The following is a 13,607-nucleotide window of genomic DNA, read 5'->3' as shown; positions in this document are numbered from 1 at the left end:
TACCCTCACATTTACGCTCAACTACGACCAGCACAGAAAGGTACCCTCACATTTACGCTCAACTACGACCAGCACAGAAAGGTACCCTCACATTTACGCTCAACTATGACCAGCACAGAAAGGTACCCTCACATTTATGCTCAACTACGACCAGCACGAAAGGTACCCTCACATTTACGCTCAACTACGACCAGCACAGAAAGGTACCCTCACATTTACGCTCAACTACGACCAGCACAGAAAGGTACACTCACATTTACGCTCAACTACGACCAGCACAGAAAGGTACCCTCACATTTACGCTCAACTACGACCAGCACAGAAAGGTACAGTCACATTTACGCTCAATTTCGACCAGCAGCGGTGGAAAAAGTAGCCAATTGTAATACTTCAGTGAAAGTAAAGATACCTTAATAGAAAATGACTCAAGTAAAAGTCACCCAGTAGAATACTACTTGAGTAAAAGTCTAAAAGTATTTGGTTTAAAATATACTTAATTTTCTTGTTTTTATTTATTTACGGATAGCCAGGGGCACACTCCAACACAGACATAATTTACAAACAAAGCATGTGTGTTTAGTGAGTCCACCAGATCAGAGGCAGTAGGGATGACCAGGGATACTCTCTTGATAAGTGTGCGAATTGGACCATTGTTCTGTCTTGCTAAGTATTCAAAATGTCACAATTACTTTTGGGTGTTAGGAAAAATGTTTGGAGTAAAAAGTACATTTATTTTCATTAGGAATGTGGTGAATTAAAAGTTGTAAAAATTATAAATAGTGAAGTAACGTACAGATACCCCCAAAAACCACTCACATTTATGCTCAACTACGACCAGCACCAAAATGTACACTACATCCACTATACAGGAGCCAGATAGTCTCCAAACAGTTTGAAATAGGATAACTAACACACCAGGGCTTCATTGAGCAGTCATGTGCTCACACACTGGTTTGAGGCAATGCTGGGAGTGTGAAGATTGACAGTATCTGTGTTCTGTACTGTAGGAGAGTGAGGATGCGGTGAAGGCCCTGGCTAAGGAGAAGGATGTGCTGGAGAGGGAGAAATGGGATCTGAGGAGGCAGACCAAAGAGGCCACAGAGCAGGCCTGCATCCTGCGCTCTCACATGGACATTAAGGAGAACCGCATCAAAGAGCTGGAGGCTGAACTCACCATGGTGAGACGTTCACTCACACACACACACACTGATACACACATACACCAATATGCACTGACATACACAGGTTTAGCTCTGAATCGGAATTCCTGCATTTTCTGCCTTGTTAAGGTACCCTTTAGAGTCTGTTGTCTTGCCTGACTGACAGATGGACTCATTATTTAGTCCGTGTCCTTAAATCCTCTCCACTGCCAGACAACAGCAGTCAGCCAACAACAGCCAGCCAACAACAGCCAGCCACTCCTCTAAGTCCTCACTACACTCAGCAGCAGTAGCTGATAAGATTTCTCAGAGCTAGAATAGCTCTGTCTCTGTCAAGTGCTCACAGCTAGAGAATTGTGCTAACCTTGATGGAATGATCTGTCCCATCTAATCCCACACACATTTCAACATACCCTGCAATTCCAAACATGTGCCTACACCTATAGGTGTATCAGTGCTCCTATGTGTATACACACTGAGTGTACAAAACATTCAGAATACCTTCCTTATATTGAGTTACAGCCCTTTTTGCCCCCAGAAGAGCCTCAATTCACCAGGTTATGGACTCTACAAGGTGTCGAAAGCGTTCCACAGGGATGCTGGCACATGTTGACTCCAATGCTTCCCACAGTTGTGTCAAGTTGGCTGGATGTCCTTTGGGTGGTGGACCATTCTTGATTCACACGGGAAACTGTTGAGCGTAAAAAACCCAGCAGCGTTACAGTTCTTTACTCAAACCAGTTCGCCTGGCACCTACTCTCATACCCCGTTCAAAGGCACTTAAATATTTTGTCTTGCCCATTCCCCCTCTGAATGGCACACATACACAATCCATGTCTCAATTATCTCAAGGCTTAAATTCTTCTAACCTGTCTCTTCCCTTCATCTGCACTGATTGAAGTGGATTTAACATGTGACATCAATAAGGGATCATAGCTTTCATCTGGATTCACGTGGTCAGTTTATGTCATAGAAAGAGCAGCAAAGAGCAGGTCTATGTAATGGAAAGAGCAGGTGTTTGTACACTCAGTGTATGTGTGTATGGTGCATCAGTGCATACATGCCTCTAAGCACGTATGTACGTGTATGTGCGTGTGTCTGTACCACTGTATCTTACCGCCCTGTGTGTGTATTTATGGCAGGCAAAACAGTCCCTGGCCACGCTGACTAAGGACGTGCCGAAGCGCCAGTCCTTGGCCATGCCCTCAGAGCCGGTGGTGAACGGCAGTCAGGAGTGGGCGATGCAGGGAGACCTGCCCCTCACCGCTGCCATCCGCCAGAGCCAACAAACACTCTACCACGGACACACTGTGGACCGCCAGGGTAGGCAGTGGTGTAAAGTACTTAAGTAAACAATACTTTAAAGTATTACTTAAGTTGTTTTTTGGGGTATCTGTACTATACTATTTATACTTTTGACAAATTTGACTTTTACTTCACTACATTCCGAAAGAAAAGAATGTACATTTTACTCCATAAATTGTCCTTGACACCCAAAAGAACTCATTACATTTTGAGTGCTTAGCAGGACAGGAAAATGGTCCAATTCATGCACTGATCAAGAGAACATCCCTGGTCATGGACTCACTAAACACACATGCTTCATTTGTAAATGATGGCTGGATGTTGGAGTGTGCCCCTAGCCATCTGTAAAAAAAAATGATTTGCTTAATATAAGGAATTTGAAATTATTTGCTTAATATAAGGAATTTGAAATTATTTGTACTTTTACTTTTGATACTTAAGTATATTTAAAACCAAATACTTTTAGTATTTTACATTTTAAGTATGGATGGTCCTGGTTACCGAACCTACCTGGTGTTGCAAGCACCATTGCTCTGTCAACTGAGCTACAGAGGACCACTCTCTCGCACACACACACAAACAGCACAACCATTACAGTGGCTCAGTGTGAGGTGACTAATGTGTGTGTCTCTCCTCTCCAGCGGTGGTCAGGGTCAGTCCCTGTCACTCCCGCCAGCCCTCTACCATCTCGGACGCGTCGGCGGCTGACGGGGATCGGTCGTCCACCCCCAGTGACATCAACTCCCCCCGCCATCGGACACACTCCCTCTGCAATGTAAGAGCTGCCTGGCCTCCCCGACCAAGTAATCACACCTCCGCAATTCTCTATAAGTACCTTTACCACTCTTTGTTCTGTCTGTCTGTCTTTACCTGCTCTTTCAGTTGGTTTGGTTCCGTTGCAGTATTGTCTGTTTGTCTGTCTTTACCTGCTCTTTCAGTTGGTTTGGTTCCGTTGCAGTATTGGTTATTGTAGTTCTGTGATTGAATCTGAAAGTCGTTTGAGTGAGAATCTCCTGTTTCATTGACTAACCCGAATGTCTGTCTGTCCTCTGCACTCTCTCTCTCTCTGTCCTACTCCCCTCTGCCCCTTTCACTCTCTTTCCTCTATCCCTCCTACTGCCCTCTCCTTCCCCTGGTCTAGTCTATGGAGGACCTGGAGGACCAGAAGCGTAAGACTAAGAAGAAGGAGAAGATGTGTCTGGGCTCCCTCTCCCGGGTGTTTGCTCGGGGAAAGCAGCGCAAGTCAATGGACCCGGGCCTGTTTGATGGTACATCCATCCCTGATTATTACATAGAGGAGGATGCTGACTGGTGATGGTGTGTGTGGATTTATGTGTGGTTGTGTGCATGCGGATGTGCGTGTCTGTCTCTGTCTCTCTCTGTGCGTGTGTGTGTGTGTGTGTGTGTTTGTTTGACCATGTGCATGCTTGCGAGTGTGTTGCCGTATGTGCCCACAAGAAAAACCTGAGACAACTGCTGCCCCCAGAAAATGTATATTATCCTCAAAAATGTATGTATGTAAATTAAATATATATTTATAGATGTACATGTATGCATATGTATATATGTTTACATGCATATAAATATATACAAGAGATAATTATGTGTGGACATGTTCATGCTGTGTAATCTTTTATTTAAATGAATATTTATGTGTTTTTATAACTGGAGACATGAAGGACTGGTGTGAATATGTTAATAGTAGTAAATCGGCACCTAGTGTTTGTAAATGTCTTTTGTCTGATAACTGTTTTATTTTATAGTTGCTTTTATCATACTTTTTTATTTAGAGTTTTCCCATCCCCAGTCTTAGTTGGCCAATTCTTTATATTCTCATGAAGATATGAATGAGGAATACCCTCCACATTGTGAATGGAGAATAAGTATATATTATACGCACTAGTATAACCCATGACGTTATCTACGAACAGAAGAACACTGGACCCGTGGTATCATTTAGTGCTCAACATTGAAGTCTATGGAACGACCAGGTTTCTTATAGTGAAACTGAAAGAAAATGATAAAAATGTAACAATCAGAAGGACATTTGATATTCCGGTTAACAATGGACCAGAAACATCCCACTGTACAGCTACAGTAAGGAGTTTTTGACACTGTAGTGTAGAACAAGTGAAACTGCTACAGCTGGGGGGAGCAGGCATTATTGCTTATTCTGTCATAATAGGGGAGGAACAACACATTTAAATAGCTCATTGGGCAGCATCGACAAAAAGGATAGCCTTATAGAGGATGATGCTGTGAGTACCAGAGTGTCTGATGTGAATAGTGTGCTTTGTATAGATACATGTTTAGCAGTATAGGAATGTTAGATCGGTAGAGGATTGATATGTGCTTGTTTGTGTAGGCCTCCTGCTCTGTTCTAACCATGCTGAATGTTTCTGATAGACACTGACCGTTACAATCGGATCAATTATTAAAGAATTATGGTACCCTGCCAGGCTTGTAGATGTGTTAAATCGATCCATATGCATTTCTCAGACTGAAAGCTGAAAACCAAAATAAGGTTCCAAAAACAATGGTAGTAAAAAAGTAGAAAACACACAAATGTATCAATGTATCTGATACACACACACGGTTTGAAAGCATTTTAAAGTGCCAAAGGTTCAAGTTTAATCTTTAACAAAACAGAGTAGAGTAGTCAGAGTAGATGTGTGTCACTGCCTTGTAAGATCGCTTTTGTCCTTATTGAGTTTAAAATGGACAACTATCTAATGTGCCAACGGTAAGCATAGGACTGTGCAGTAAAACCCCTGAATGATTTCCTCTGCTGCTTCGGTTAGGAATCCATTAGTTAGCAGTAAAATGAACAACCTCAAGCATCCTCATATTCCCTAACCTCCCAAAACATAACCCGTTCCCATTTTCATTCTCTTTACCATACAACCCTCCTAATTTCTTACATTTGTGATTATGATGATCATTTGTGATTATGATGATCATTTGTGATTATGATGATCATTTGTTTCATGTTTTGTAATTTAGAAGATGTTGCATAAAAGAGAAAATCTTTCAAAGTATTTTATTTAAAGAACAAGAAGTAACTTCAAGGGTAAGATAATCTGACCTGTCTTCAACTGTTGGCAGAGGATGAGGAGCTTTAACATCTTAACAAATGAATATGATAAATGATTCAAATAAAATCATATTTTAAAATGAAACCAGCAACTAAATAACCATGTGGTGTTATTCTGTTCCATGTGTAATCTGTTCTTGTGTCTTGGTGTCTCTTTCACTCTCAGGGGGCATGAATCCCTCCCTCCCCAAAAAATAACTCCTCATCTGTGAATTACCAAGTGTCTGTTTCTACACTGTGGAGATCATTCATAAAACGATACTCCTGAAGGAAAATTACCTCCTGCGCTGTCTTTTGAAAACCTACTGAAAAAATCCTAGATTGTATTTATGTAGGCCTCCCTCTCAGCACATGAACAAGGCAGAAGACACACTTGCTAATCCTCCTGGATTTTGCCGCTTACTTATTTGTTTAAGACTTGGATAAACAGGTGGTAAATTCACAGCAGCAGTTAGTTTTATGAATAATGTGACCCATGTATTTCTACTGTGTCTCAATCTCTAATATTTGCCTATAGTGTCAAAAAAAATCATTCCATCCCCACAAGATCATTCAAACTCAACCATTTAAATGCAAACCTTAACCCTACTCACACAGTATTCACTAACACTAGAACTAAAGAAAGGTCTCTGTCTTTATGAAATGCGTACTAATAGTTTTCATTGTAACATTTTAAAATGTTTTCCTGGATTTGTCAGTGCTTGAGTCACCTGCCCAGATGTGGCACCTGTCCTCAATCTGTAATATCCCATTTGTAGTGTGATGAGTTATTCTGTAATGTCATCATATTAAGGCATCTAATAAGTCATCTGTCAGATAATAGAGACCTTAATAATACTCTGCTGTGGTGAATTACTCTGGCACCATCTGCTGGATGTATAGAGCAGTGACTGACTGTTCATACTAGTCCCAGAGCTGTTTTATGCTATCTTGGTCCTGTCGCATGTGTGAGACCCTCTGCCATTCAATTAATAATACTGCTGTCATGAAATGACATTTGATGTTAGCTGCGGGGGACATAATTCCAGGTTCACGAGTTGCCAAACAATCCAATAGGTTTCAGTAGACGGTAAATATTGTAGCCATGTCAATGTTTCAGAGGAATGTTAGTAATATCCTAGGTATACAGTGATATACAGTATATATCCTCCTCCCTTTTCTACGGTTAAAGGCCCAATGCAGCCGTTTTTATGCCAATATCAAATTATTTCTGGGTAACAATTAAGTACCTTTAATACATTTCCATTAAAATGGGCTAAAGTATCTTTTTAGCAAGAAACTATTTTTAAAAGCAATCATTTTGCTGGGACTGCCTGGGAGTGGTATGTGTGGGGAGGGGAAAACAGAAAACTAGCTGTTATTGGCAGGGAACTTTGGAACTATTTGTTACTGGTTTACTAACCAATTTAGCATATGGTGTTGACACCATGGAAAGCCGAAACTCTCGCCCATGCAAACCTGCTGATAAGAAGGTCCTGTGTAGATTGTATTTTCAACTAGCAACCATCAGAAAATAGCACTGATCAAAAGTGTTTACACTTTTAAAGTGTTAGTTTCATCACCTGTTGTACAGAAGATATGATATAAAACACAGAAAAAAATGATTTTGACTGCACTGGGCCTTTAAATTTGAGTTGGATTAGTCATTTTTGCCTCTCAATTCCTTTGACCCCAAACCCCTCCCCTGTCCTGTACTCCTACTTCCCCTGACCAATCCTGACAGACACTGACAGCCTCTCCAGCCTATCAACACAACAGCACAGCCTATCAGATGGAGAGGAGCAGCTGGACCGCCTCCAGCAGGCAGAGCTCACTCGGAACATGCCCATGTCACTGTGGAAGGCAGGGCCAGTACAAGCCTGGCTGGAGGTTGTCATGGCAATGCCCATGTATATCCGTGCTTGCACGGAAAACGTCAAAAGTGGCAAGGTACGGCCTCAACGCTTCAACATGTAACAAGTACACATCCACTTTAAGCTTGTTTTTATACAGCCTGTAACGATGATAACATTATTTCTAAGAATCCCTCGTCCTCCCAGTAAAACAGTAATTTCAGCATGCTTTCCTTCCTCATAGCATCTGCATTAGTATTCCCTCGTCCATGCTTGCATGTGTGTGTGTGTGTGCCTTAGTGTAAGAGTGATTTTCAGTGCAGGTGTATATTGATAAGAGTGCTCTGGATGGGTGTCCCCTGGTTGCAGGTGCTGCTGGGGATGACAGACGAGGACCTGGAGCTGGGACTGGGTATCAGTAAGCCCATGCACCGCAGGAAGCTCCGCCTCGCCATCGAGGACTACAGGGAGGCAGAGGCTGGCCAGGGGTAAGCTGCAACACACACACACACACACAACACACACACACATTACTAAGTGTACCTGCCTAAACTTTTAGGCTATCAAAGGCTGCAGAAATGGATCATCACTGGGTTGCCAAATCTTGGTTGAGTGACGTCGGGTTGCCACAGTATTCCCAAGCCTTCCAAAATCAACTGGTGGATGGTCGGGTGCTCAACTCCCTCAGCCGACGAGACCTAGAGAGACTCCTGAACGTCACCACAGAGTCCCACCAAAACAGCCTGCTCCTGGCTATACAGCTCCTGCAACTGATCAACTTCAACAAAGAGGTCAGAACTGTAGTCATATTACCAATACTGTGACATTAGAGTGACCACTCAGCCTCTCCTCACTGTGTACTTGTGTTGCTGTGGTTAGAATTGTAACCGTACAACAGTACAGTACTGTAACCCTATAGTAACATTACCGTATTGTAACCGTATAGTAACAACAATGTATTGTAACCGTATAGTAACATTACCGTATTGTAACCCTATAGTAACATTACCGTATTGTAACCGTATAGTAACAACAATGTATTGTAACCGTATAGTAGCATTACCGTATTGTAACCGTATAGTAACATTACCGTATTGTAACCGTATAGTAACATTACCGTATTGTAACCGTATAGTAACATTACCGTATTGTAACCGTATAGTAACATTACCGTAGTGTAACCGTATATTAACAACAATGTGTTGTAACCGTATAGTTTCAGTACTGTATTGTAACCGTATAGTAACAGTAGCATACTGTAACCGTATAGTAACAGTACTGTATTGTAACCGTATAGTAACAACAATGTATTGTAACCGTATAGTAACAACAATGTGTTGTAACCGTATAGTAACATTACCGTATTGTAACCGTATAGTAACAGTAGCATACTGTAACCGTATAGTAACAGTACTGTATTGTAACCGTATAGTAACAACAATGTATTGTAACCGTATAGTAACAACAATGTGTTGTAACCGTATAGTAACATTACCGTATTGTAACCGTATAGTAACAGTAGCATACTGTAACCGTATAGTAACAGTACTGTATTGTAACCGTATAGTAACAACAATGTATTGTAACCGTATAGTAACAGTAGCGTATTGTAACCGTATAGTAACAGTACTGTATTGTAACCGTATAGTAACAGTAGCATACTGTAACCGTATAGTAACAGTACTGTATTGTAACTGTATAGTAACAACAATATATTGTAACCGTATAGTAACAGTAGCGTATTGTAACCGTATAGTAACAGTAGCATACTGTAACCGTATAGTAACAGTACTGTATTGTAACCGTATAGTAACAACAATGTATTGTAACCGTATAGTAACAGTAGCGTATTGTAACCGTATAGTAACAGTAGCGTATTGTAACCGTATAGTAACAGTACTGTATTGTAACCGTATAGTAACAGTAGCATACTGTAACCGTATAGTAACAGTACTGTATTGTAACCATATAGTAACAACAATGTAGTGTAACCGTATAGTTTCAGTACTGTATTGTAACCGTATAGTAACAGTAGCATACTGTAACCGTATTGTAACAGTACTGTATTGTAACAATACCATATTGTAACCACATAGTAACAATAGCGTATCGTAACCATATAGTAACAGTAACATTTTGTAAACGTATAGTAACAGAACTGTTTTGTAAACGTATAGTAACAGTACTGTATTGTAACCGTATAGTAACAGTACTGTATTGTAACCATATAGTAACAGTAGCGTATTGTAACCGTATGGTAACAGTAGAGTATTGTAACCGTATAGTAACATTACTATATTGTAGCCGTATAGTAACTGTAATGTATAGTAACCATACTGTATTGTAACCATAGAGTAACAATAGCGTATTGTAACCGTATAGTAACAATACCGTATAGTAACAATACAGTTTTGTAACAGTATTGTAACCGTACAGTAACAACACAGCATTGTAACCGTACAGTAACAATACAGTTGTGTAACCGTACAGTAACAATACAGTTGTGTAACCGTACAGTAACAATACAGTATGGTAACTGTATAGTAACAATACAGTATTGTAACCATATAGTAACAGCACCGTATTGTAACCGTATAGTAACAATACAGTATTGTAACCGTATAGTAACAGCACCGTATTGTAACCGTATAGTAACAATACAGTATTGTAACTGTATAGTAACAATAGCATATTGTAACTGTATAGTAACAGTACCGTATTGTAATCTTATAGTAACAGTACTGTAACTGTACAGTAACAGTACTGTATGTGTGTTGTTGGTGTGCAGGTGCTGCAGGCTCGCCGGGCCCAGTGTGAGCACCAGCACCAGGACCCTGTAGTTTGGACCTGCCACAGAGTCATGAAGTGGATCAGAGACATAGACCTAAAAGTGTGTCTTTCTCCTACAACAGAAACATCAGAATAGACCTGGATTCCGTTCTAACTGTCTCCATTTTGGGGCCAATAGACTGGTGTATACTCTGTTTACATCCTGATAGGGGAGGATGAGTAAAATTGAGACAAGTTGCTTGTTTGCCATTGTTGTTCTTGAATAAATCAGAAAACCTCCTCTGTCTCGCTAAACATTCTGTTTCTATGTCCCACTGTCCAGGAGTATGCTGACAGTCTCCATGGCAGGGGAGTCCATGGTGCTATGCTGGCTCTGGACCCCTCCTTTGATGCAGATGCCATGGGCAGGGCCCTGGGAATCCCCAGCCACAAACACATGCTCCATCGGCACCTATATGAGGAGATGAAGGCTCTCGCCATCCCTGCCAGGTGATTAGTCTGGCTCTATCATTTATGGTTTTAAGCTCCTTAGCAGTAGTAATAAGTGGAATGTTTTGTTGAGGAAGTGTTCACAGCAGTGAGCTCAATTAAATCTCCCCTCCTTCCTACTACTTGCAGGAATAGTCGTGTTGAGCAGGATTGTGATACGTCGGGAACCCCACCACAATCACCTTCTGTTGTTAGCCGCTATAATGACGAGAGTGTATCCATGAGACGAAGACCAGGCAAGGTAGCAAGAAACTACTTTAATAACAATTTCATTCAAGAAGACTCAAAATAATACATGTTATAAAAATGATAGTTATTCAAACTTGTACTGCGGATATTCAAACTGTATTTTTCCACTGGGTAAAAGCTCTGTTTTGCTTTGTGACTCATTCTTCCTTTCATTTTCCCAGAGTCCTCTAAGGTTCAGCCCAAAGACAGCCATTGGACGGGGCCTTGGTTACCATGGCAGCTGTGGATCTCTGCCCAGAGAGGCGCGGGTGCAGGCTGTGCCCAGGACGAAGGGCAGTCCCATGCACACCTACAACAGTGTTGAGATCACCAATGTCTAAACTATGCAGCGCCACCAAGGATTTCAATGCAGTTCCCATTTAGCCTGAGGTGGATACTGGTGGTTGGACTCAGAGTCAACATAATACCTGCTTGTTGACAGTCTAACTTTTCATCTTATTTTTGGGAATTAAAATCTTTTTCAACTTTAGAGACATTTTCTTTCTTTTGTTGTACAGTAAATGTCAATAGATAAGTGGACGTAATGCCTTATGTTTGAATCGGGAAAACTATGAAAATGTGGTAACATTCAAAATTCCACATTGCAACACTGGTGCCATGTTTCCTTTCTAAGAATGAACATCACAACATTTCTTTATCAAGGCATCTGGTGTAACATCTATCAAGGAACATTATGCTAATAATGTGTTTCCGCATATCAAACAAAAGAATGTTGACATCTAAAGGAAAAAGTCACTTCTGGGCAATAAAACAAACCATCCCAAGTCCATGGAGGCTGAAAGTGGTCTGTTCCTGATGTTGATGAAAATGTAGCCATGCGAGGAGGACACATGGAAGGAAGACGCCTGATGTCCTGGTTCTTTGATGTCTATGCCCTGTTTCCTGTATCTCACTGTCTGGCCTGCCTCCCCCTGCAGGGGTCTGATGTTGGCATGTATAGGTTTCCTGTATGTCACTGTTTGGCCTGCCTCCCCCTGCAGGGGTCTGATGTTGGCATGTATAGGTTTGCTGTATCTCACTGTCTGGCCTGCCTCCCCCTGCAGGGGTCTGATGTTGGCATGTATAGGTTTCCTGTATCTCACTGTCTGGCCTGCCTCCCCCTGCAGGGGTCTGATGTTGGCATGTATAGGTTTCCTGTATCTCACTGTCTGGCCTGCCTCCCCCTGCAGGGGTCTGATGTTGGCATGTATAGGTTTCCTGTATCTCACTGTCTGGCCTGCCTCCCCCTGCAGGGGTCTGATGTTGGCATGTATAGGTTTCCTGTATCTCACTGTCTGGCCTGCCTCCCCCTGCAGGGGTCTGATGTTGGCATGTATAGGTTTCCTGTATGTCACTGTCTGGCCTGCCTCCCCCTGCAGGGGTCTGATGTTGGCATGTATAGGTTTCCTGTATCTCACTGTCTGGCCTGTCTCCCCCTGCAGGGGTTTGATGTTTGCATGTATAGGTTTCCTGTATCTCACTGTCTGGCCTGCCTCCCCCTGCAGGGGTCTGATGTTGGCATGTATAGGTTTCCTGTATCTCACTGTCTGGCCTGTCTCCCCCTGCAGGGGTCTGATGTTGGCATGTATAGGTTTCCTGTATCTCACTGTCTGGCCTGCCTCCCCCTGCAGGGGTCTGATGTTGGCATGTATAGGTTTCCTGTATCTCACTGTCTGGCCTGCCTCCCCCTGCAGGGGTCTGATGTTGGCATGTATAGGTTTCCTGTATCTCACTGTCTGGCCTGCCTCCCCCTGCAGGGGTCTGATGTTGGCATGTATAGGTTTCCTGTATCTCACTGTCTGGCCTGCCTCCCCCTGCAGGGGTCTGGTGTTGGCATGCCTGGGTTTCCTGGCTCAAAAGTTGCAGATGACTACTACTTGGAACTTGGAACCTGTTCTTCGGAACCCGCCATTCACTGGGTTCTGTGTAAGGTTATCATTACATTCTATATTGTGAGAGACAACAGCCGTGAAGAGAATTAGGTGTGCTAAGAGGTACAGATAAAAACCTAATCAAATGTTATTTGTCACATGCTTGGTAAACAACAGGTGTAGACTAACAGTGAAATGCTGACTTACAGGTCAGTTTCCAACAATGCAGAGTTAAAGATAAAAAATGTTATAAAAATACAGACTATAGTTTGATATGTTTGTCATAAATATTCTTAACTTTACTGAAAGCAATAAAAGCACTTCACTTCCATGTGTCACTGTAAATATGGGGAAAATACTGTATTACAATATTACTAATCAATTCATTAGAAGGTAAAGATTTAGCTGCAGTGTGTCTCTCTGTGTCACAGAGATTACAATGTTGTAAATGTTTGTACATTTTGCATTGCAGATAATAAAGGACCTCAAACAAAAGAACAGTTAAATAATACCATGGTTTAGAATGTCTTCACAGGACAGAATGTCAAGGGAAATCTTTGTTTTATTATCAATAACTAAATTATCTTTACCACACATGATTGTAGCAAGAGTGCATGAGCTGTATGCAGTATGTATAGCACGTGTCAATCTCATTCCACGGAGGGCCGAGTGTCTGCAGGTTTTTGCTCTTCCCTTGTACTTGATTGATGAATTAAGGTGACTAATTATTAAACAATTCCCCTCACCTGGTTATCTAGGTCTTAATTTAAATGAAAAACCGGTACTAGGCCCTCCATGGAATGGGATTGACACCCCTGATGTATACCATACAACAGTA

The 13,607-nt window shown here is 41.8% G+C and overlaps 1 protein-coding gene across 5 annotated transcripts in view; it reads left to right on the top strand.

Annotated features, from left to right (window-relative positions):
- LOC109898455 (kazrin) overlaps window positions 1-13,100 on the top strand; it is a 262,241-nt gene extending 249,141 nt beyond the window's left edge. Inside the window, exons 7-17 of one of the 5 annotated variants that reach the window (XM_031787564.1) lie at window positions 1,008-1,178; window positions 2,303-2,483; window positions 3,107-3,240; window positions 3,607-3,733; window positions 7,283-7,488; window positions 7,761-7,879; window positions 7,951-8,182; window positions 10,180-10,281; window positions 10,504-10,670; window positions 10,800-10,911; window positions 11,081-13,100. In XM_031787564.1, coding sequence (XP_031643424.1) covers window positions 1,008-1,178; window positions 2,303-2,483; window positions 3,107-3,240; window positions 3,607-3,733; window positions 7,283-7,488; window positions 7,761-7,879; window positions 7,951-8,182; window positions 10,180-10,281; window positions 10,504-10,670; window positions 10,800-10,911; window positions 11,081-11,239 — 1,710 coding nt within the window. In that variant the 3' untranslated portion in view covers window positions 11,240-13,100. Of the gene's footprint in view, window positions 1-1,007; window positions 1,179-2,302; window positions 2,484-3,106; window positions 3,269-3,606; window positions 6,099-7,282; window positions 7,489-7,760; window positions 7,880-7,950; window positions 8,183-10,179; window positions 10,282-10,503; window positions 10,671-10,799; window positions 10,912-11,080 lie in introns of those variants that run through there. The other 4 variants (XM_031787609.1, XR_004202658.1, XM_031787665.1 and 1 more) reach the window with 4 other exon arrangements.
- Window positions 13,101-13,607: the final 507 nt, after the last annotated feature.

Source organism: Oncorhynchus kisutch, linkage group LG1, assembly GCF_002021735.2.
Source record: "Oncorhynchus kisutch isolate 150728-3 linkage group LG1, Okis_V2, whole genome shotgun sequence".
Lineage (NCBI taxonomy): Eukaryota > Metazoa > Chordata > Actinopteri > Salmoniformes > Salmonidae > Oncorhynchus > Oncorhynchus kisutch.
Note: the sequence above shows the minus strand (reverse complement) of the source record. Positions and strands in the feature narration are given on the sequence as shown.